Source organism: Neolamprologus multifasciatus, chromosome 14 (assembly GCF_963576455.1).
Source record: "Neolamprologus multifasciatus chromosome 14, fNeoMul1.2, whole genome shotgun sequence".
NCBI lineage: Eukaryota > Metazoa > Chordata > Actinopteri > Cichliformes > Cichlidae > Neolamprologus > Neolamprologus multifasciatus.
The window spans coordinates 5,026,856-5,050,102 of NC_140452.1; the positions used below are offsets into that span (position 1 = coordinate 5,026,856).

At 42.0% G+C, this 23,247-nt stretch overlaps 1 protein-coding gene across 1 annotated transcript in view; it reads right to left on the reverse strand.

The window, feature by feature from the left end:
- The window catches only part of sh2b2 (SH2B adaptor protein 2), a 31,486-nt gene extending 11,572 nt beyond the window's left edge, over positions 1 to 19,914 (reverse strand). Inside the window, exons 1-2 of the mRNA XM_085130447.1 lie at positions 19,669 to 19,914; positions 5,297 to 6,230 (exon numbers count right to left, since the gene is read on the reverse strand). Coding sequence (XP_084986573.1) covers positions 5,297 to 6,199 — 903 coding nt within the window. The 5' untranslated portion in view covers positions 6,200 to 6,230; positions 19,669 to 19,914. The remainder of the gene's footprint in view (positions 1 to 5,296; positions 6,231 to 19,668) is intronic.
- Between the last annotated feature and the right edge of the window lie 3,333 nt (positions 19,915 to 23,247).

The window sequence follows — 23,247 nt, forward strand, 5'->3', positions numbered from 1 at the left end:
AGCAGCTTGTCCTAGTATAAAATAAACATGGATTGTTTTGAACTATGAATCATGCAAAGCTACTCTAGTGAAGCTACTCTAGCAAAGTGCACCTCTCCTTCTCCTAACATACGAGGTCTTAAATAACCAGGCCCCATCTTTTATTGAAGGCTACATAGTACCATAGCACCCCTATAAACCACTTTGCGTTCATACTGGTAGTTTTCTTGTGGTTTGTAGGATATTTAAAAGTAGAATGGGAGGCAGAGCCTTCAGCTTTCAGGCCCATCTTCTGTGGAACCGGCTTCCAGTTTGGATTCAGGAGACATTTACCCTCTCTATTTTTGAGAAGGCTTAAAACATTCATTTTTGATAAAGCTTATAGTTAGGGCTGGATCACGTGTGCCTGAATCCTCCCTTAGTAACGCTGCAACAGGCCTAGGCTGCTGGGGGCTTCCCATGATGCACTGAGTGTTTCTTTGTCACTCACTTCTTTTCACTCTCTGTGTAATCGTACACCACTTTGCATTTCATCAATAGTTATTGTTCATTTTTGGCTCTCCTCTACAGTGTGTCTTTTGTCCCGTCTTCCTCCCTGAGTCTGGTTTTGTCTGAGGTTTTCTTCCTGTTAAAATTGACTTTTTCCTTCCCACTGTCACCAAGTGTTTGCTCACAGGGAGTCATCAGATCACTGTATTATTGTAGAGGCTTTACCTTACAATGTAAAACACCTTGAGGCAAATGTGGCTGTGATTTGGTGCTATATAAATAAAACTGAATTCAACTTAACTGAATAAATAACGTGGAGCTAAAAATAAGCACCTTTAAAGCTGGTCCTTAGGTTAACTGCCTCTGCTGCTACTCTTCCTCTCTAGTTTGTGCGGGTTAGTTTTGTGGTGTGAACCAGAGCGGCTTATCTCAGGCATTGCTGCTGTGTCATAATGCAGGCAGCGAAAGCGTGCTGCAGTGTGCCGTCTCTGCCACACAGCAGATAGGTGGACCTGACAGGGACGGAGCTGGAGTCAGAGCCAGGAGCGGGCAAGAGTGAGATTTTATGAGTCAGTTTATCTTTCACGCACTGTTGACTCTGCACTGTTATGACGAATACGATGGCAGTGATGAAGCAAGTCAGAGAGTTGCAGAGCAGGACCGTCGAAATGCATGTGTTTAATTAATGTGTCATCAAGGCTGTAACCGCCGCTCTGAAGTCTCAGGCTTGTTCACAGCTGATAATAATTTTCCCATTTTGGATGTTAATAGAAGTTAACAGATGAAACTGCTTTAGAGCCGTCATTACGTTTTTTTTTTTGTTCTTTTTGTAGTTCTTAGCAACTTGGCAGAGTTCGAGTGACTGACAAAACTATCTTGGTTCCCATTTTCAGTTGGTCGCTGCTGACAGTTTGCCAAAGGCGCGGAAGCGATCGATATTTATTTTTTGCACATGAAAGGGAAACTTTGTGATCCCCTCGCCTTATAGAAATCAATGTAAGAGCTTCCTCTCTAACTCTCTTTCCCACAGGCTCAGCTTTTCTACTTTCATACCCCCCGCACGTCTGCATCCCACCTGTCCCCCATATTCCCACCAGCCATGATCAAAGGACAGTGGCAGATTTACACACAATCAGCTGCACAGCCTACTTAAGGTCAGGGGCGATGATCTGGAAATCCCATATAGACAAATGTGAAGGGTGTGTGCACACACGTGAGCGCGTGGTTTGAACTGTGTCGTTCTGCGTCAGCAGGGCTGGATCGCCCAGCTAAATTTAAAACTAGAATTTAGGAAGTGCTACTACTACTGGTTACTTTTATTACTTCATCACTTTTTAAACATTTTCCTAATCTATAAATAGACTTGAGGAACTAGAAATGCACTAAGCTTGGAAAATTAAAACTGCTAAAGACAGAACTCGCAATACCAATAATGGCTGTGAAAAAACACTAGATTTCCAAAATGTGTAATTAAAAGTTCTTTTTCCATACCATTATCTGCTTTTGTTTTTGTCAGCTGGGTATGTTGGGAAAACTGAAAAACTTTAAAATATATGGAGACGAGGACAAATTACTAAAAATTTAAAGGAACTTAGCTGAAATCTTATTATAATAACATAAATCTCTGTTTGTTTGTTTGAGTCTTCGGCCGCCCTATTATGATCAGGGGTTGAGCAACCAAACGTGGCACACAGGTACAATCTTAGGTCCCGAAAGGTTCTTATTTATACTGGATCTACATGTTGCCTCGCAAACTTCTAGCAACGGGCTGAAAAGACTTATGTTTTGCATTTATGCAACTACAACACCTGAAAATAAAAAAAAAGCTTCTTATAGTTTTCTTATTGTCTTCACATCAATAACGGCTCGCGTTTATACAGAACAACTGAATTATACATCCTAGCAACCACATAGCAACAGGCTAAAATGTCAGATTTTTAGCATCTAAACAACATCCAGCACTATGTCTGTTCTCAGTGATTCGGGTCAAACTAGTCTTTGTGAAGACGTATCCCCTCTTATCCAAGAGGCCTCTTCAGCTTTAAAACAACTGGAGTAGAGACCACCCCTTTGGAGGTGACCCACTACTGACCATGTGAGTCCCATAGGTGAAACCTCTATGAGACACTGCCCCCACCATCATGTGAGGCTATGACTCATGTGAGTCACCTGAGAGGGGGTTGAAATACCTCACTGTGTAAGAACTGAAAGAGCCTCTCGGATGAGAGGCCAACCATCTCCACAGCTGCCTTCATTTTCAAGCTCTGACCACCAGTGTTGGGAAGGTTACTTTTAAAATGTATTCCATTACAGAATACAGATTACATGCCCCAAAATGTATTCTGTAACGTATTCTGTTACGTTACTCAATGAGAGTAACGTATTCTGAATACTTTGGATTACTTAATATATTATCATGCTGTTTACAACTACATGAATGTACTATTGCTGTGATTTATTACTGTTACTGAAGGTCCGCGGCTCTGAACCGTAGTAAAGGGACCTCTGACTAATACGGGTTCGTGTCGGGCTCGTAGCTGAAAACTAGCTTTACTTTGTTGTCTGGGTCAAGTTTGCTAGCAAGAGACAGAGAGAGGCGTTGAAAGGCTGCTCCAACGGAACTTATTGTTTCGGAGGAAAACACGAACAAAGTGTACAGTCGAGTCTTAATAGCTTACTTACAACTGGGCTCGTCAGGCTCTCTTCTTAGCTGCAGTGGTTATTATTATATTTACATGCTTCCAGCTCCCGTTTCTGCTCGATGACAACTCGTACTTTTCAACTCTCCTTTTTCTCCCACCTCGCGCTCACAGACACATAACGGGTATGGCAGTCCATTCTCCCTGCAGCACGGACTACACTGCCTATGATGCTACATTCTTTAGAGCTATACCTGTAGCATTCTGTCTATTAGCTTAGCACAACAACAACAGGCGCTCTCTCACCCAGGAAACACACAGAGAGAGAGCGTTACCCTGTAACCATGGCAACCGTAACGCTGCCGCCTGGAACAACAGAACGTAGCTGTCAAACAAAACCCAAACAGTCCTGACCCGCGACAATATGAAACAGGGAAGTACCGCCGTGTGATCCATTTATTTCAACAAAGTAACTGTATTCTAAATACCACCTTTTTAAACGGTAACTGTAACGGAATACAGTTACTCATATTTTGTATTTTAAATACGTAACGGCGGTACATGTATTCCGTTACTCCCCAACACTGCTGACCACCCATATTTATTAATCTCTGACTGAGATGAACTATATCAGTTTGTCAAAAGCACGAACAGGCCAAAAGAAACAAGCCAACAACAACAACAATCTGAGACACTTAAGATTATTGTTTTAGTTGACTGATAATAAAAACATATTTCACGATTATTATTAGATTAAACAACAAAGAGCTGGTGTCCACTTCTCAAATTCTAAGGATTTCAAGTTTCGCACACTTTTTTACATTTGAAAGCCAAAAACAACTATCTGATTAATGCAATAATAATAAATAATAGCTGATCCATTTTCATCGTAATCATTTTTTCCTTAACTCTCCACCAGAGATGGGTCAAGAAACTTGATACCAGATCCAGCCAGACTAGCCCGTACACGACTACTGGTAAGTGCCTCGGCAGACGGTGCTGTTGTGGGTTTTTATGCAACGTTAATTCATTTTGACATAGATAATGTTTTCAAATTCCTAACTGACCCAAATAATGACAAAGCTGCCGGTCTTAGGCGATTATATTTGACATTGCTGTGTGTTTACATTCGGTTCTGACTGATCAAACACGTGAGCCTCACGACAACACAGCTCACTCCAGCGAATGACGCTGACAGGATGTGCCAAACTTAAAATGCAACCTCCTCAATTTATTATTAACTGAAAAGTCTGCAGTTAATAAGTTAGGGTTAGGGCATCATTATTAACCATTTCTTTAAATGCTACTAGAGTTTAGGCAAGCAGCAATCGCAGTGGAAAACAGTCAGCCTCTAAAGTCAAACACCTGCTCAGTGGTTAGATAAGGAAACCCAGACAGGGCTGTCGGCATGTTTATCACAAAAGATTTAGAACCTTTCATTCCAGCACAGTTTCACCTTTCCTCAGCTGTCCTATTTTATTTATCATGGTTTTTAAAATGTCTAGAGCAGGGGTGTTAAACATAAGGCCTGGGGGCAAGAATTGGCCAGGCCAAGACTCCAATCTGGGCCATCTTTGGAATAACTGAAGGAGAGCGAAGATTTTGGACTTTTATTGCATCGATGTATTTTCCTGGTTGTGTAGCTTTTCCTACTGATAATGAGCTCATCCATTGCCATTCATACACAACGTCAAAGTAATTAAGTAGTAGATAAACATTTAAATAAAAGAAAAGTTCCCATTTTTTCGCTGTCTACTCTAGAAATGATAATCTGGGCCATGAGCTACCAGAACTTTAACTGTAATTTTACACATTTAATTTTTTGTGCTGACAAATTTCTTTCCTTTATGACAGCAGCAATTCTTTATCATGAAGGAAAACTGAGATGTTCTATTGAAACTGCACTTCTTTGGCTTATATTATCTTAAATATTTTAAATGTTTAGTTAAACTTCTTCACACTAACAGGAAGGGGCGTTTTAACTGGTCCGGCCCACTGCCTGTAGGCTGTGACATCCCTGGTCTACAGGGAGCACCTGACCTCAGAGGCATGCTTACTTTGTACACCTTCATGCCTGCTAAGTTTAGACAATAAACATCACTGGTTAGCATGCCAATGTGTAATAAGAATGGGCTGCTGTTATGATAAGCACATTCCAAGTATTGATAAGAGTATCAGTGTTGATATACCTTGGGTGGTACATAGAACTCTAGCAGGAACCTCTCCCCTTCCTCCCTCTTTGCCTTCCTCAGCAGCAGGCGGCACTTCTGCCACTGTGCAGCACCCATACAGTTTGTGTCATCAGCCACCATGTATCTCAGTGCTCCCTCTCTTTGGATTTCTAGGAGCTCAGCCTTGTGGCCTTGTGAACCCCGTGGAAGCCGAAGCTTTTGGGACCACTTCTCCCCGCCCGCAGCCTCCCCTCCTCCTCCCCCATTAGCCTTCCTGGTCCCAGAGGGAGCATCGGGTTCAGGGGAAGCCCGTCTATGCCACATTTCCTTCACCCCATCCACCACACACAGGCTCATGTTCCTCAGGGAGAAGCCCTTCTTGAATCGAGCCTTTGGGTGACTGACTGAAACGTCCTCTGAACTGCGGGACTGTCCGAGAGCGGAGACCTTGTGGGTCGTCTGAGGGCCCCTGGAGGCAGTGGTGCCGCTGCCTCCCCCATTTATTCCTCCCCCTCCGCTGTCCATACTGTCCAGGGAATCACTCGAAGCCCCGGCGTCCTTGCGTCTCTGGTAAAGGTCGTGACCGTAGGACAGCGGGCAACCCTGGATCCCCAGGAAAGGAACGATGCTGTACTTTGTCGCTGCGTTGGAGCCGTCCTCTCCCGGAGAGGATGCTTGGTTTTCCCGGGCCTGGGTCAGCGCTGCAGAGAAGCACTCTAAGAAGTGTTGGGCAAAGTGCTGTGAGAAGCTGGCATCGGCGCCTGGCGAGTCATAGCAGGGGTTCTCTGATAGAAAGCGCTGGAATTTGTCAGCGAAGTCTGCAGCAGAGGCTCGAGCATGGAGCTCACAGAACTCTCGCCAGTCGGGCAGCGGGCACGAGGAGGAGAGCTCGGGGCTACCGGGCAAAACCGCTCCGTTCATCACTGGGCCATGCCAACCCACCGAGGAGAGGCTGAAGGGGAGGAAGAAGAGCACAGTTAGTGTGGAAACTATAAATGGACTGCGACATGAATTTATCCATCTCTTGGTCTTGGATGTCACACGCGACAGTTGTGGCACAGCCTGCATGTGTGATGGCACAAAGAAGACGACGAGGCAGACTGCAAACCAGCTTGTTTGTCATTACAATATTTACATCTTAATCATATGAAAAATGAAATGATTTTCAGTGAAATATTTACTAATAAAATATTACACATTTTTACTTTTTTTGCACTGTTAAGGCAAAACAGCTTCTTTTCACTTACAAGTTTAGAAACTTCCAGAAATAAGACTCTCTGTCCTGAAAAACACTCATCTCTAAATCCTCTTACCAGGTTTGATACGTTTAACTGAGGCATCCAAAAGGGAAATATCATTTTCAACAGTCAGAATAAATGTTGTTCATATAAAAAGTGGATTGGTTTTCCTTTGTTTATGCTATGATTTATGTACACAATGTTAACAGCGTTATAGGATATGTGAAATCAGCCTGTTTTTCATTTTTCTAACAGACAATTACATTTTTTAATAGTTTGAATATCTCCTTACGATAAATAATCTAAAAGAAAAACCTCTTTAAAACATCAATCTATGAGGATATAAACGACACCACGTTTCTAAAAAGCCAGAAAATGACAGAAAGCGTGACCCCAACTCGGCAACTCGTGACCTCAGTTGCCGTTATAGCTCTGGTGCACAAACAGCCCCCCATTTCACTGTTTTGGGGCTTTATTCACTTTGACTTTGAGTCCAGATGTGTGACAGTCCAAGATTATGAGCAGTGCTGGCATGCCACGAAGGGCTGAAGTTGGCATGTGAGCAGATTCGATGTGACAGCGGATCGAAAGGAAATGATCCACAAAAGCTCGGTCTCTATCACTTCTGAGCCTCGCCAATTGATCATTTGTGACGCGCGCTGAGATAATCCGAACGATCTGGAAGTGTGTTCTGTCAGATCGGGTTAGCGCGGATTGCAAATTCAACACAAAGCGATCCTCTTTACATCCTGTGTGTCTCACTCGTCGGCGCTTTTCTAAATAATGAGTATTTATGAGAGTTGCTCTGATCCACTCATCCTTGCATTCCTCTGCCCTCCAGCAGGTGTGTGTTTGCATGATTCACTCCTCAGCGCTGCCTACCCTCTCTGGCCCCAGCAATGCCAGAGCGCAGCACATCACTGCAAAAACTCTTCATACCATCTTTGTGTCAGTAGCAACCTCCCCTTCTCACTCCCTCTCTCTGCTTCAGCGCGCGAGTGACTAACACAGCATTAGCAAAGAGTGCCAAACCATCAGAAACATGCTGGTTTGATTATTTCTGTAAAAGCACGCAGATAACAAAGAAGTTAACGTGTGAGTGGGCAGGCCGGGCAACATGCACAAAGGGACGGCCAACACTCCCCGCGCCGCGAAGGCTTATTCTCAGAGCTGCCGGGCTTCTCTTGGCAGTTGACTCACAGTAAGAGCTCAAATGTTTGCTTACTGAAATTGCACTCTTAAACCAAATCATGCATACATTTGCACTGCAGAGTTTCGTGGAATTTCTCTGGCAAGCAGCTTTGTTGTCATTTTCAAAAGCATCAGTGTGGGTTGTCTTTTCAGAAAGGATTAGCGCTCTCGCCGCTGGAATGAAGTCTGACACGCATGTTCAACTACAAGCCAGTCGCTTTCTTTCGTTTCTTCTCCCACAGATCTGAAACAAACAGTTTGCCAGATCACAGAGAGGATGTGATAAAGGGAGCTCACTAGCACATCTTAGATTCTAAGACCTGGTGTTAAAATTTTAGAGGAGTGCGGTGATGGTTAGAGACACTTGAAAGGAAAGGAACGGCTCAGATTAACAAGGGAAAAAATGAGAATGGTTAATGTTTTCCTTTAAACTGCAGCTATTCACAAATCTATGGGAATTTAGACTTATTTTACTCCTTTACTTCATTTAAGTGTGACGAAGCGGGTGGGTCAGGGGTCTCAGTTTAAACAGATGTACAAGTTATATACCAGTTATCATCTATGACCCACCAAAATAGTGTTTGTGGTGGCTCGGGATTTAGAGCAGGGCGTCAACTATTCGAAACATCGGTAGTTTGATGCGCAGCTCGTGCATCTGTATACTGAAGTGTCCTTGAAACACTTCCTGAATGCATCCGTGTTTCCCATGGATTGCATGTGTGCGTAAGAGTGAAAAATGTGTCTTTGGATGCAGCTTACGTTGTAAGAAGCTTCTGGGTTTAAACCCATCTGACGACGATCATCGGGTTAACTGGTGATTGTAAAGTGACTGTCGGCGTAATCGGAAACGCAGAGGGTGTGCCAGCACAATTTAATGAATTCACTGAAACTTGATAAGTGGGAAAAAACTGTTTTTACTATAATACGTTTACTGATTTTCCTAAATCTTACCTCTGACATATATCTGCTATATAATATTAATTTTAAAAAATGTTTTTAATAAATAGAACTACAATTGAAACCAAACTAAAAGAAAACATTTTCAAACAATAAAAACTAAACTGAAACGAGCAAACCTGTCCTGGAAAAACTGTTAAAAAAAAAAAAAGTTAAAATGAAATCAGAATAAAAACTAATTAGAAAATACAAAACTATAATAAATCTGCTGAATTCAGTTGAACTACGCATAAAGGAGTCTTCATGCATTGAGTCCACACAATTCACTCAGTTACAAATCGCAAATTAGCAACAGATTAATGTTAAATGTCCAAACCTAGTTGTATCTATGCCTTTAAAGGGTTAAAAAGATAATCCATCAAGCTCCACAGCAATTCAATTCAATTCAATTTTATTTATATAGCGCCAAATCACAACAAAAGTCACCTCAAGGCACAGCACAGCAATGCACTGCACTGTCCACTGGAGCAAAATGTAACATGCGTCACTGCAATTACCATACTTTACTTGAAACAGAGGAGGCCTAAAGACGTTTTTAAGTTGTGAGCGCTTGGGATAAACATGCAAACTCCACCTATAAAGACTCCAGACTGGCTGTGAGGCGACTGTACCACCGAGACTGAATAGTGAAGAAAAATGCAAGAGAGGCACTGAAATACATCCTAAGAGGTATCAGACAGACACAGTGGTCATTTTGTGACTCTGTTCAGTTTCACAAACCAAAGAAAAATCCTTTGTGAACCTAAAAATTTAAACTGCAAGTTGCTGACTGGAAATGTCAAAGAATAGAAATCAGCCAGTCAAATTCGGATAGAAGGGAAAAATATTATGACTAGCAAATTAAGACAAAGTGCATCATTGATTTCAGGTTGGACAGAACGTGTTAGGCATCCACAGAACAGTATAGCTTCTGGAAAGAGTCACAATGGATCTGAACCCAAATCCATTCATTTACCACTTATTACAATTAACTCTTATTAAATATTATAAAGACCATTCAAACCTAGATTTATTAGAAAGCATACGGGGTGATTTTCATAACTCAAAAGTACAAGGTTTGCTCTTATAATGCCTTATAACTGATTATAAAGCATTAGTAAATGTCTTATTATCCCCAATTTTAAAAACGTATTATGTCATGGCTTGCTAAACGTTTAAAAGTAAAAAGCTAAATTCTCTTTCCACTCATTCATGAACTTCATTCACGAATCTATCACTTCATTCATCTAAACATCCATTCATTCTTTCTTTCACGGCACACAAGATTTAACCCAGTGTTGTAACAATCATCTCCCTCGCCTTGTGTGTGTTGTGTGTGCGTGTGTGTGTGCATGTGTTGCTGTTGCCAAGGCAAGGAAGTCAATATCCATTCAGCTATTTAAAAACCTGCACTGGGCCCACTTTCCACTCATTCAGCAGAAAAACAACAACACATTGTGAGGTGCGATTCTCACACTCCTGCCCTTCTGTAAAGACGAGGATGCGCCTCTCTCAAGGATACTGAAATGACTACACACACATACACACACTAACGCTGACACACTCAGTCATCGAGTCAGCATGAAACTCAAGCCATGAGACGCTGGAGGAAGTGGACGGCATTATGGTTTTCTGAGGCTCAGCAAACTGAGACTGACTACATACTGGAAAGACACACGAGGACCTAAAGTTTAAATGATGGCAGAAACAGCCAAAGCAGAGTGATGGGGGGGAGATGATGCAGTGCGGATGAGAGAAGTCCGTGGTGGAAATAGTTGAGCTCTTTACTTGAAGTACTGACCAGAAATGTGTTTTGGGAACACATTTTTTCACTTTACATTTGACCTGAGGCGGAGGGAAAGGTTCAACTCTTTTTCCTAACGTTTGTTTGACAGTTTCATAAACCTAACAACACATTAAGATTAAACTGATATCTTTAAGTGAATAGGTTGTGCTCTGGCCAATATATTCACTCATGGCTTGAGTTTCATGCTGACTCGATGACTGAGTGAGTTAGTGTTAGCGTTAGGGGGAAGCATACATCTACAACTGCGTTAGCCTGTCTTTATGTGCTGCAGGAGGAGGATATCTACAGACAGGAGTAGTGCTGTGATGGCTCTGCCCAAACTCACTGATAAGAAAGGTAGTAAGAGGAGTCAGGTATAGAAATACCTCGTGGACACCTGGCACTGTCTTTGTGGAAGCAGTTATTTTTCTATGGGCTAAAATGTTTGTATCAGCTAATGCTACATAAAAGCTTAAGCTAACGTAATGTAGCATTAAGTAGGCTACTCAGCAACCATGCTAACATTTTACCCTGTGTCCTTTGAGCAAAATATAAAGTCAACATTTTAATGATATAGAATGCCACTGATTTAAAACCACTTTTTAATAAAGGAGGTCATCTATAAGTACACAGAAAACTTAGGCATTTAAAATCCTGTCATACTACTTGTATTGTCACAGACTGCTACATTTCTGTTATTGTGACTTCCTGTGTTTTCTCCACTTGAAAAAAGCAAACACTATGTTGTGTTGCTAGTGATGCAAAAATGTATCTACTTTGCTAAGGCACAAAAAAAGAAAGTAGTATTGAAGTAGAAAAACAGCAAAAGTCAAAAGTAGGGATGCACCGATACCGATACTGGTATCGGGTATCAGGCCGATACTGTAAAATGTGTGTGTACTCATACTCGTAAAAGTTAACTGATACCATGAACCGATACCAACTTATTTCATTAGTCAGAGGGTGGCATGTCATTTCTGTTGTAGTTTTCTAGATTGGCCACTAGGGGGACATCCCGCGCTAAACAGGCACAGGGTTAGGCGAGTGAGACTGGCGGCTCCAGATAAAAAAGAGAAACTGGAGGCTGCTGTAGCTAGGCTAAACAAAATGTTTAGCCAACTTTAACTCAGGTTTTGGAAAAGCGATGAAAAATGTCAAGAGAAAATCCACGGGCAGTTAAAATAACAGAGGCTCTGACTCATTTTATCGCTCTGATTGACCAGCCAATGCCGGTCGTGGAAAACAGAGGATTGAACCGTCTTCTCAGCATACTCGAGCCGCGATATGAAATTGGACAATCTGCAATAATTTAAAAGTTTATTTTATTCTCAAACTTAATTTGTATTTATTTTATTCCAAACAGAAGTGTTTATTTATTATTCTGAAAGCTCGAGACAGTGCCAATAGTTCAGTGATATTTTGTTAAATTACAATGTGGAGACTCTGCAATAATTTAACAGAAGTGCTTATTTTTCACTTGAAATTTTTTTTGTGGTCATTTTTATTACGATTTTATTTTTTATCGGCAGAGAATAAAATAAAACCTGTCTTCCAATTCATTGCATTTGTGTGTGTGTGTGTGTGTGTGTGTGTGTGGTAGAAGTATCGGTTTTTGTACTCAGTATCGGCAAGTACTCAGATCCAAGTATCGGTATCGTATCGGTTTGAAAGAATTGGTATCGTTGCATCCCTAGTCAAAAGCAAACGTTTTGGAGTTTTTTTTGGGGGGGGGGGGGGTTTTCCAAACATTTCTAAAAAGTCTAATTTTTAGCAAGCTCTTTGTAATATGGTTACAAAAAGTGAAAAGTTCATGATAAACTATACCTATGAATGGCTTTTTTTTTTTTTAATTACCATTGTTTGAGAATTCGGGCATAAAACGGCCTTCGCGTGTTGATCTGGGATGTGTGTGAGGAACATATTCAGCATTTCAGCTGCTAAATATTCCACTGCTGACAGCAGCGAGTCACCTGTTTCTGCTGCTAATTACAAAGGAGCAACTTATAGGTTTATCACAACAAGCAAACTTTTCCTTTAACTCAAAGGCCGTTAAATTTACTGTGGAGTATTTTTCTGTTGTTGTATAGGTACATTTGATACAGTAAAGAACCTGAATACTTTTTCCACCACTTGAAGGGGGCATGTGTTTGCTCCACAGGCCAGCTGCTAAAACAATCAGTGATGTGTGGAGGTGGAGGAGACAAGGGGAGCGTAAAGAAAGGGAAACAAACTGCAGGATGGGGGGGGAGCACCCTGTAGTTTCTCACATTGCTGCGACTCCCCTCAGATTTTTTTTTCAGCTCCGATGATTTGGAAGCAAAAGAAATAAAACAGATTTAAGGGGAGTCGTGGGGAATCTAAAAATGTTTACCTCCATCCTCCAGGCCTCGAAAGGCCCTTTTCCTTCCTGTTACTTGTCCCTATCGGTTGTAAAAATCTACCACTCCTGTGCACCCACCACCTCCTCCTGCTGGTGCGTTCCCCCAGGGGAGGGGGCAGATATCTCTGTCAGGTGGTCGGGAGCTCTGTCTGTAACTGTAAACTGACTCTGGGGGAGACTGCAGAGAGATTACTGTGCAGGGAGAAGTGATTGGCTACAGCCTGCAAAACACATCATACAAAATCCATTCACTTCATGTACCTTGTAGAGCTCTCACAGGGCTGAGCTGAGCAGAGGTAGGAATTACACATGCCTGATTAATACTGTGGTGTTTTGGGTAGTAATATAGAGCTACTGAGGAAATGATACTGTAGCTAAACGGACCGGATGCACATGGATTTTTATTTATGTAGCCATGTCTGCTTCTGTGCACTTTCAGGGATAAACACTGCACTTGCCCTTTAACAGACTTATATGCCCTATATGCTGCAAGCAGCTGCATGCCAGGAGCACAGTCTCTGCGATTGTCTGATGAGGATGATTGGTGATGTTGTGCTCCCACTCCAGGGAGTTTGAGCCCAGACATGTTTTCTAAGATTAGCCTGCTACACAGGACAGCACACAGCTAGCAGCACACTCAGTACAGTGATGTACACATACGGCATCTTCAGCGCTCTCTGAATTAATTAATAATGTGTTCTTATATAAGATGGAAATATGGCAGCGCTTTGAAATGGACAAACGATATACTGTTTATGTGTTTACGCTCCGTGTGTGCATTTGCACACGGATTTGTGCGCACCGTTCATACATTCCAAAGCTAAACAAACTCAGTGGACACTTTATTAGGTATGGATTGATACTACTGGGTTGGATCCAACAAGCTGCTGGAAACATTCCTTGATGATTTTAGTCCATGTGGGCATGATAGCATCACAAAGTTCCTGCACGTCCATGATGTCAATCTCCCGCTCCACCACATCCCAAAAGTGCTCCCTTGGATTGAGATCTGGTGACTGTGGAGGCCATTTGATTGTGTTTAAGACACCAGCTTGAGTTGATTGGACCTTTGTGACACGTGCATGACCTGTAGACAACGGAGCATGAGTACACTGTGGTCATATAGGGATGGACATGGGCAGCAACGATGCAAAGGTAGCCTCTGGTTTAGACCAGATTCTGACCCTACCTCACAAATATGGCTGCAGAAATCGAAATCTAGACCAGGCAACGTTTATCCGATCTCCACCAGAACCAAAGCATTGCCTATTGTCTGGTTTTGCCCGTGTGAAGTAACTATAACAGTACAGCACTACTATAAAAGTATAGAGTTGAAATAGATCCCCCTCCCATTAATGAGTTAAAACTTAAGAAACAAGACAAGTAAAACAGTTAAAACAACCAACCAATTCTGGATAAAGTTAGTCAGTCAGTACTAGAGATGGACCGATCCGATATTACGTATCGGTCCGATACTGACCCAAATTACTGGATCGGATATCGGAGATAAATAAAAAATGTAATCCGATCCATTAAATATCAAAAAAGCACCTCACAAAACTTGCTACACGGCGTAACTCGGCTCATAACTGTAGCACTTAGCAGCAGTATGCATCACGTGATAGAGCGGCTGTGTGTGTTTGTAGCCTTGCTAGCAAACCAGCATTTCATCTCCGAGGAAGTTTTCCCAGAGAGAAGTAAAGCAAGTGTGTAAGTTCATCTCTGAATGTTTGTAAAGCATTCCCACCTTAAGCTTAACAACAGATATTAGGAGCGACTGCCCCTCTCTCTCTCTCCTGCTGCTACTTCAATGTGAAACTGCTTAATGATAATGCTAATGCTTAGCTGATCGGCTTTTCTGTCGCGAGTCCGTCTCTCTTCTTAGTTTTTGGCCCACTTCTCACCAGAAAGAGGAAACCAGCGGCTGAACAACAGCAGCACTATTAAGCTTGATAAGCTGTTGTTAGAATTTATTTAATATAACTTTCTACACCAGGATCTTTTTCTAAGCAGCTGACGGCTGGTAACTGTGCAGGGGCGGATCTAGCAAAGTTTAGCCAGGGGGGCTGATAGGGCATGAACAGGGAAAAGGGGGCACAAAGACATACTTTTCTTTCTTATTCTCATTTAAAATGTCGAGCTTTTAATAAATAATTATCTGACTCTTACACCCAAAGTTTTAATCTGATATAAAATATATAGAAGTCCATTACTGTATATAGTAACTGTTAAGTCTAATATACCCTAGTAAGCTATAGTACTTTTTCCTTTGGGAAGGTACCATCTGTGCAGTCTGCAATTCTGTTGAAGAAAGATGTTGAATCTATTTAATTATTCTTGAAAAATAATTTATTTTTGTGCATTTTCCCCCTGCATCAAATTAAACTTGATTACATCGATTAAGCATCATGAGGTGGAGGGTGGTTTGTTTGTTTTTTGCTGGAAGTTTGCAACTCTATTAGTTAGGTTGCTTAATATTTCTGCTAAGTACTCTTTAAAATACCAGAATAGGAAGGATTGAGTAGGTTTAAGTTTATTAGATTGATCAGTGTTGCTGAACTATGAAATATTTTGGGCGCAGTGTATTTTTTACATACAGGTATAACAGAATAGCTTTAGTGTTGTTGTTTATTTAAACTTGAGTATAAACTTATACAAAATGCAGCAAGATATTAAAAAAACGTTTTATTGATTAAAAAACACACTATATCGGATTCATATCGGTATCGGCAGATATCCAAATTTATGATATCGGTATCGGTATCGGACATAAAAAAGTGGTATCGTGCCATCTCTAGTCAGTACTAATACCTGAAACCATTTTAAGACCATTCAAAGTTGTACTGCAACATACCTGCACATCAGCTACCAAACACATTAATGTTAAATATTGGAGTTACTCCATATAGTGCCTTTAAATAAAGAGATGAATCAAAATACTTCATGCAAAATTAAGATTTCCCTTTGCAACAGAAACATGCTGCAGAATAAACAGGATAGCTCTTTTGTTTTGATACCTCACGCTAATGGAGGACCGAAGCAGACACTCACACAGGAGGAAAGTCACGCTGACAAAAAACTGACTCACCTACAGAAGACACAATCCGGATTATTACAGCAGTCTTCCAGGTGTGTGTAGGAGTAAAGATAGCAAAAGAGAAAGAAGGGTACTATGCACTCCGGGTTTGCCACTACAGACGAAGAAAGGATGATGGGAGTGGAAGGAAAACCAGAAGAGATGTAGGCGAATCATAAAAGAAAAAAAAAAGAAAAAAGAGTGAAATCCCAGGAGAGAGAAACTGGAGATAGAGAGGTATGATAGGGAAGGGGATTAGACGTTGCAGCAAGAGAAAGAGCAGAAATAGAGGTCAGCAGTGATAGACCCCGACCTTCGACTACTTTTAGATCTGTTCACTTCAGAGGAGCTGGTCGGTGACCTTTAACCCAAGCGGTGATAACCTCATTTCTCCCCAAAGCTCCTGAATGTCTGGAAGAGTTTCAGTCCTGTAACACGGGACCACCGCAGAGAGCGTCTATGTTCACTGGACGGGTGACGGCGCACGCAGACAGACGTTATGAAAGCTATACAGCCCTGATCCAGACACTGATATGCCTGAGCTGTCTGTGCGAGCCTGTGTATGTGCGCGCAGAGGCAGACAGATACAACAACGATAAGAAGCCAGTGGCGATGGAGACCGAGCATTCCTGAGGACCAAATCACCAAACTGTGACTGCACACAAATAAACTGAGTCGGCTCACCTGTGGGATTTTTTTTCCCCCCAGACGCTACTAATGATGTAGGTACGGCCTCATCGCTCAGATATTAAACACATAAATTGGCGTGTCCTCTGCAGGCAGACTTTCCCCTCTCTCTCACTCTCTCACATGCTTCCTCTGGCAAGCGGTGACAATGTAAATGTTGAGTGAGCTCAAGCATCCATATGGCAGCCGGTGATAAAGGACGAAGTGTGTGGGAGATGCACATTGCACCACTGGCTTCCATTTCCTGTCTCTCACCCACCAGGTCTAACTAATTTCACAGATGACCACAGGCCTCTCACAAAGAAGCACGCAGAAGGAGGAATACTGTGCAACCTGTGTGAGCGTCGAGTCTTTCAGCTGCTGGACTAGATGGGCTTTTAATTTGTGGTGAAGCTGATGCAGAAAACAGCACGGTGATAGTGCCGACAGAGGCTGGAGACAGCCGCTTACACAGATCTATGTAACGTTACTTTGTGGTTAACTTCAGCCGTGGATTAGTCCCTGTAGTTTTCTTATGAAGTCATCGTATTTCATCTTTGCAGTCTCGCACGCCTTAAATGATGTAAAACGTGAGCAAATCTGAATCTGAATATTTAGATCTGCACAGAAATCTAATTTTCATTACTGATCAATCTGTTGGTTATTTTTATAAGTCGTGTGCCTGTGTGGGTTTCCTCCAGGGGCTCCAGTTTCCTCCCACAGTCCACAGTCATGCATGTTAGGTTAGCCGTAGATGTGAATGTGAGCGTAGTCGCCATCGGTGCTCTTTAATCGACTCGCACTCGGTCCTGTTTACTCCACCCCACCTCTCCCTGTGCCAAAGTAACCCACCACCCTGACGCTGTTTCAGTTACACAAGAAATATTTTTTATGTTTATCTAACTGATTGAATATCATATAATAAATAATAAATAGCAAAGCTTAATAGGCATGTCGGTACATGTCAAAGTTTGAGTAAGTCTGAGCTACTTTCTGCACAGCCATGTCTACAGTTTACAGGTCATGGTCCAAGAAGGAGAAAATATCCAATCAGCACCAGTTCTTTGGGTGAAAAGTGCTTTGCTGAGGTCAGAGGTCAGAGAAGAATGGCCAGACTGCGTTGAGCTGATAGGAAGGCAACAGTAACCATAGTTACACCCAACGTATGCAGAAGAGCATAATGATGTGGGGGATATTCTGGCCCCCTAAATATCAAATAAGCATTGTTTAAACACGGTTCTCAAATGGTCCCGTGGTCAATACGTCTCAATATAATAGCGCACTATGAGATGTAGTGGATCTGGTCCCACCCAACATGCCGTTGAGGAAGAGCTGGAACAAAAAGACGGTCCAGGTGTACCTAATAAAGTGCCTGTGAGTACATTTTGGTTTAAATCGGTGCAGATGGAGAAACACGGGGTTGATTTTGCAGTAATTATTTCAAACAGCATCTAGTTCTGTGAGATCTCAAACATCGAGGAAGTAAAACACAACGCAGAGTATGAAAGATGTTCCGGTGTCAAGATATTTGAGGGGCTGCCTAAATGTAATTACTGTATAGGATGATTTTTTTTTTATTAATGAAAAAAGTCCATCACAACAAGGTCTATGACATCACTCAAGTTCATCAAGACCATGTAAGAAGACAAGACAAATGTATATGTATATATATCACTATTATATTTGACTAGAGCAAAGCCAGTGTTGATTCAGCTGTGCAAAAGACACGTTGCCTAACTGACCGCATGATAACATCTAGATTTTTTTGTTGTGTTCTCACGGTGTAGAATAAATAACATCACTTAGCAGTCATACGTCACACCTTAGAGTTTTAGTGAAAGTATCATCTTTCAACCTGGTCTATCCTTTAAGTGTTATCAGAACATAAGAGTGATGGAACAGCTTATACGCCAGCACAGTCTGCACATAACTACACTGCATTGTATGTTACTGTGCGTTATTGTTTTGTTACTTTACTCTGAGTAGATTCAGAGTTAAATGCTTAGGTGTTGTTTTCTCACCTGAGCTCAGGCGAGTTCCAGAGAAGCTTAACTTTTATTCAAAGAACTGTTCGGTCTTTGACAACCTTGATTTTTAAAATCCTAGTTAAACATCACAAAACAAAAACAGCATCGCCAGTGCAATATTAGAGAATTTAGTCAGAAAATAAGGGAATAATATGCTGTTTTCCTTCTATTACTTCAATAGGAAACCATAACCTGGAGACAGACGCAGTCCAGCCTCGGAGGAGTGTTAGCAGGATGGTACAATGATGTAAACATAACAAACACGAGCAGGCCCGCATCCTGGTCCAATCTGACTGATAAGGCTTCATATTGACTGACTGTCTCACATAACCAATAAAAAGACACATAAGAGAAAGTCAATAGCAGGCCTATAACAGGCCCACTGCAGGCCCGGGGAGCCTATTTAAAGCCGACAGCGAATCGCTGTGCAGGCTGCGCACTGGACTTCATGAATGGGAATCGGCAGCAGCCTCCTGCTGAATGGCTGACAGACACAGGTCCAAAAGCGGGCGATGAATGGGAGTCCGCGTGTAGAGTCACGAGCTGGTACACTGATTCTGGATCCTCGCGAGCGGAACCGGACTGTGCATCATACCAGATCACATCAGGGCCCCCGAGCCCTCCTGTGAGCGACCACACCAACTCCCCCAAGTCTATTAAACGGATTATCGGAAAAGCCCCCCTTCTTACACCGCGACCCCCTCAAAACCAGGAAGCCTCACACAAACACACACACACACACACACACACACACACACACACACACACAACCTCCCCCCCCCCCCAAACAAGCCGCTATCATCATCAAAAGACCGCACTCGCTCTCTGCCCGGCTCTGAGCGCAGGTTTAAGGGGATGAAGCGGGTTTAACACCCAAACAGAGCAGCCTCTTCTCCGCCTCAGCACCTGGAGGTGTGCTGCTGCTGCTGCTGTCCTCGACAAATCACGATGCGGACTCCTTTCTGCTGTCAGCACGAGCACACGAGAAAGGCTCTGCAGAAATGTCTAAACCTGCGCGTCAGGATGGTCCAGACGCGCTAAATAAGAAATAAAACACAGCGACTGCTTCTGCGGTGCCATCAGCTCTCACCTCAATACAGGAGTGCTGTCATGACGCTGGCGTGTCCCGGTGAGGTTGTTCACTTTTCGGGATCAAACATGGTCATTCCCCGGGCTCGGCTGCTGTCTTTACGCGAGCTCACAGCCGGTCAGCTCTACCTCCATCTCCGCTCGACGCACTATGCTGCTCCTGCTGAACGCCTGGCTCCGCTCTCCACAGACCACCATCAACCGGGGACAGTCACAAAAGCTGCTACTTCCGCTTACTGCTTTCAGAATAAAGCTAAAAGTTTAAGGGGAAGGAATGAGTTACCTGTAAAAAGCTTGATTATATATGTTCACAGACACGCCAAAAGTAGCTGTGTCTGGGTGGAAATTGGAGGATGAGGACGAGGACATGATGTGTGACGTGCCAGTTGTCCTCCAGCTCCTTATTGTGAATTATGGAAACCTGAACAAGCTTGGTCAATCTGACAGAACAATGGGATCATGTGGTTTTGTTGATTTTTTAGTGGTACTTTTATAATCATATTCTGGAAAGCACTATGAAATACAGACTAATGTTAGGTGAATGTATTGTAACACAGCTAGGATTTAGGTGAATTATATATACCACAAACTTGTCATTTCAAACCAAAGTAATCTTGATTTATTATGTATGAGTTACCCAAATTTATACTAGAAAACAGGAAGAATTTCTTATATAAATAATATTAAACTAAACTAAGGTGGTACTTTGTTACTATGAGTCCTTTTTTAGAAAGTAATGTGCGTTCAGGAAAATAAAAAAGGAAGTATACCAAAGATTCCCTAAATTATATAATAACTAATAAAAAAAAATACATTTTATAAACCTCTGTAGCAAAACAGAAAAGTGTCCTCCAAATAATTTCAGTTAAGTTCAATCTCATTTACATCGCACCAAATTACAACAACAGTCAGCTCAAGTGGGTTTATTCTGTAAGGTAAAGGCCCTACAGAGAAAACCCCCTCCCACAAAAGCAAGACTTTGGCAACAGTGGGAAGTAAAAGAAATTCCCTTTTAACAGGAAGAAAAATCAAATTCACTTAGGAGTGAAAGGTTGGGGGTGAGTGGAAGAAGACAAGAATAGATTAATAATGAGTAATTAATAAATTCAGTGGTGATGATACTCTGCAGTGTTGGTCTAATAGAAAACGAACTTCTTGCTGTTTTTATCATTAGTTTTATGATCGATCAGGATTTTTATCAATATAAGAGAAAATTTTCCTGGGAAGTAACAAAAGTGGGGCCTCTTATAGTTTCAGATCACACAATGCTGATTTCTGTATATTAAACACATTTGTTCTTCATTGGGTGATCACAAACTGACTGAAGCCTGGTTTCTATGAGTTATAGCGCACTGCGCTTTCTGTTATCTGAACATGGAAATACAGAACTGAAAATACACGCTGTGCAGTTAAACTGCTTGGTTCCTTAAAATCACTTTTTAAAGATAACTCACTCTTTGTTCAGATTTAGCATCCACAGAAAACACACACACACTTTCGTTGCGAATTTTTGAATCACTTTCAGCATTATCATGAGGGCCTTTTATTTTGAAGGCGCATTAAAATGCTGTCATTTTCTGTGTGTCTTTGGTTGAATTGACCGCATCTTCCTGCACTGGGGGGGCTATGTGTGCGTGTGTTACACTGATCTATTTAACACTGCCCTTAAAGGAGCCACACCCTTTTATTGTTGCCACTGACACAATGCTGGATGCCCTGTTTATCTGTGCGTGCTATTTAAAGAATAAATACATTTATTAGTTTGAAAAACAGGATATTTGATCCATTCTTCAGAGCGTGCACAGACACAGGGGCATATAAACAAATCAGCTGACCACAGACCCAGATTCACAGGAGTGGAGGACAGTGTGGGCGTCTTAAAGGAGTCCCACCTCTTCCTCGTGTTGCCCTTTAAACCAGAAACCCCAAAACAGCACTGGAGCAGCTCACCAGGGGTTCCAGGACAGCGTGTCAAACATCTAATTTTACTCTTCTGTTTGCTTTGTGTTGTCAGAGCTGGTGATTAAACTGATACTGAATACTTTTAGCACTTGAGAGGTGATCACGAGGTCACATCAGCATGAAAGCAAATGAGGTCTGTGATGTGAACGTCTACGATAATCGGGGATCCAAAACATAACGAAGGAAGGAAAGCTAGGCTCTGATTTGCCACAAATTAACACCTTCAATCCAAAACAATTAAATCTGTCCATAAAAATATGAAAACGTGTTCACAGTTTCGTAACTCTCTGCTCCTCCTCAGTAAGAGCTATAATCCAGAGTACATCCTACGTGGGGTTAGGGATTAGGCTCATACTTCAGGGAAGTGACAGAAAACCACAGACAAAATGGGAAACGACATTTCCCTCTGTGCATGTAACAGAAGTATTTTCAGATCTTTTCTTCCATCGCTTGGCTGAAGAAAGCAAACAGGTCATGTCCGCAACATCTGAAATAAAAACCTTGGGTGATGGGGGTTTAGTTTTTCTTTAAGGGGGGGGTTTGTCTTCAAGGGTAATATCTTTTCCAGTTGGTAAAGCTCTTTGAGCTGCGTTTCAAACATGCAAAGGTTAAACAAATAAAGTCAGTTTGTCCTTTATTACATAAATGTTGTTTGGGCCAAATTAGGCTTTTCACGTGGCTCTGTGATGTTCCCGTCTCAGTGGTGGGGGCATACAGAGTTTAGCTTCATGATAATCCTCCCTGAGAGGATTGAGTCTGGTGGGGGGTTAAGGACTAAAATAATGACCTGGTCAGGCCACAGACAGGTGGTAGTGGGAGTGGATGAGCTGATTTGAAAGGTCAGTATTTAATCTGTGTTTCCTCTACACCTGCTTTAAGTCAGAGCAGTCACGATGTGATCTTGTTTTTTGAACTCTTTTCTCAGCCATTAAGCAGCTCTAAGTGATCTGTGTAATGATTAGCAGTATAGACAAACGATTAAAGAAAAGCACGGTGATTTAAAGGGTGCCGGTTTTATGGCTTCAACGATTTACAAGTCTTTGTAAAGCACTAAAACCAGCCCAGAGACTTGGTGTCTGATGAATATGGTCCCAAGAAATCATATGAATTTAGATGTTTTGTGTCACTGTCTCAGTAGAGACTACACAGGATTACCTTAACACCTGGTTCTTAGTTCTTATGACTTCACATCTGGAAAAATTTGGCTTTTATTTCACTATAAAAATGTCTTATCAGCTTATATATGTTGTGTCTTTTTATTTAATACAGTATGAAGTAAGCTACTTTGAGCTGCTCCTTTATTTCCCGAGGGCTTGCCACTGCAGATCGATCCGCATGTTTGGTTTGGCACAGAGTTTTTTTGCCCTTCCATCTATCTGGGCTTGGGACCAGCAGTACATTAGCTCGTAAGCCCCTGAGGCTGGGTTTGTCTCTCCTGCTCTGCTTTGAAATGAGGATCCTTTGCATGTAAAGCAATTTTTACAAAATATTTTCTTAAATCCCTTAAATATTCCATGGCATGTTGAAGGATTCATGTACATTAATGCAATAAATATCAAAAAAAAAACAAGCTACCAAGGAGGGGAAAAATTGTCAGAAGAGACAGGACGTTTCACAA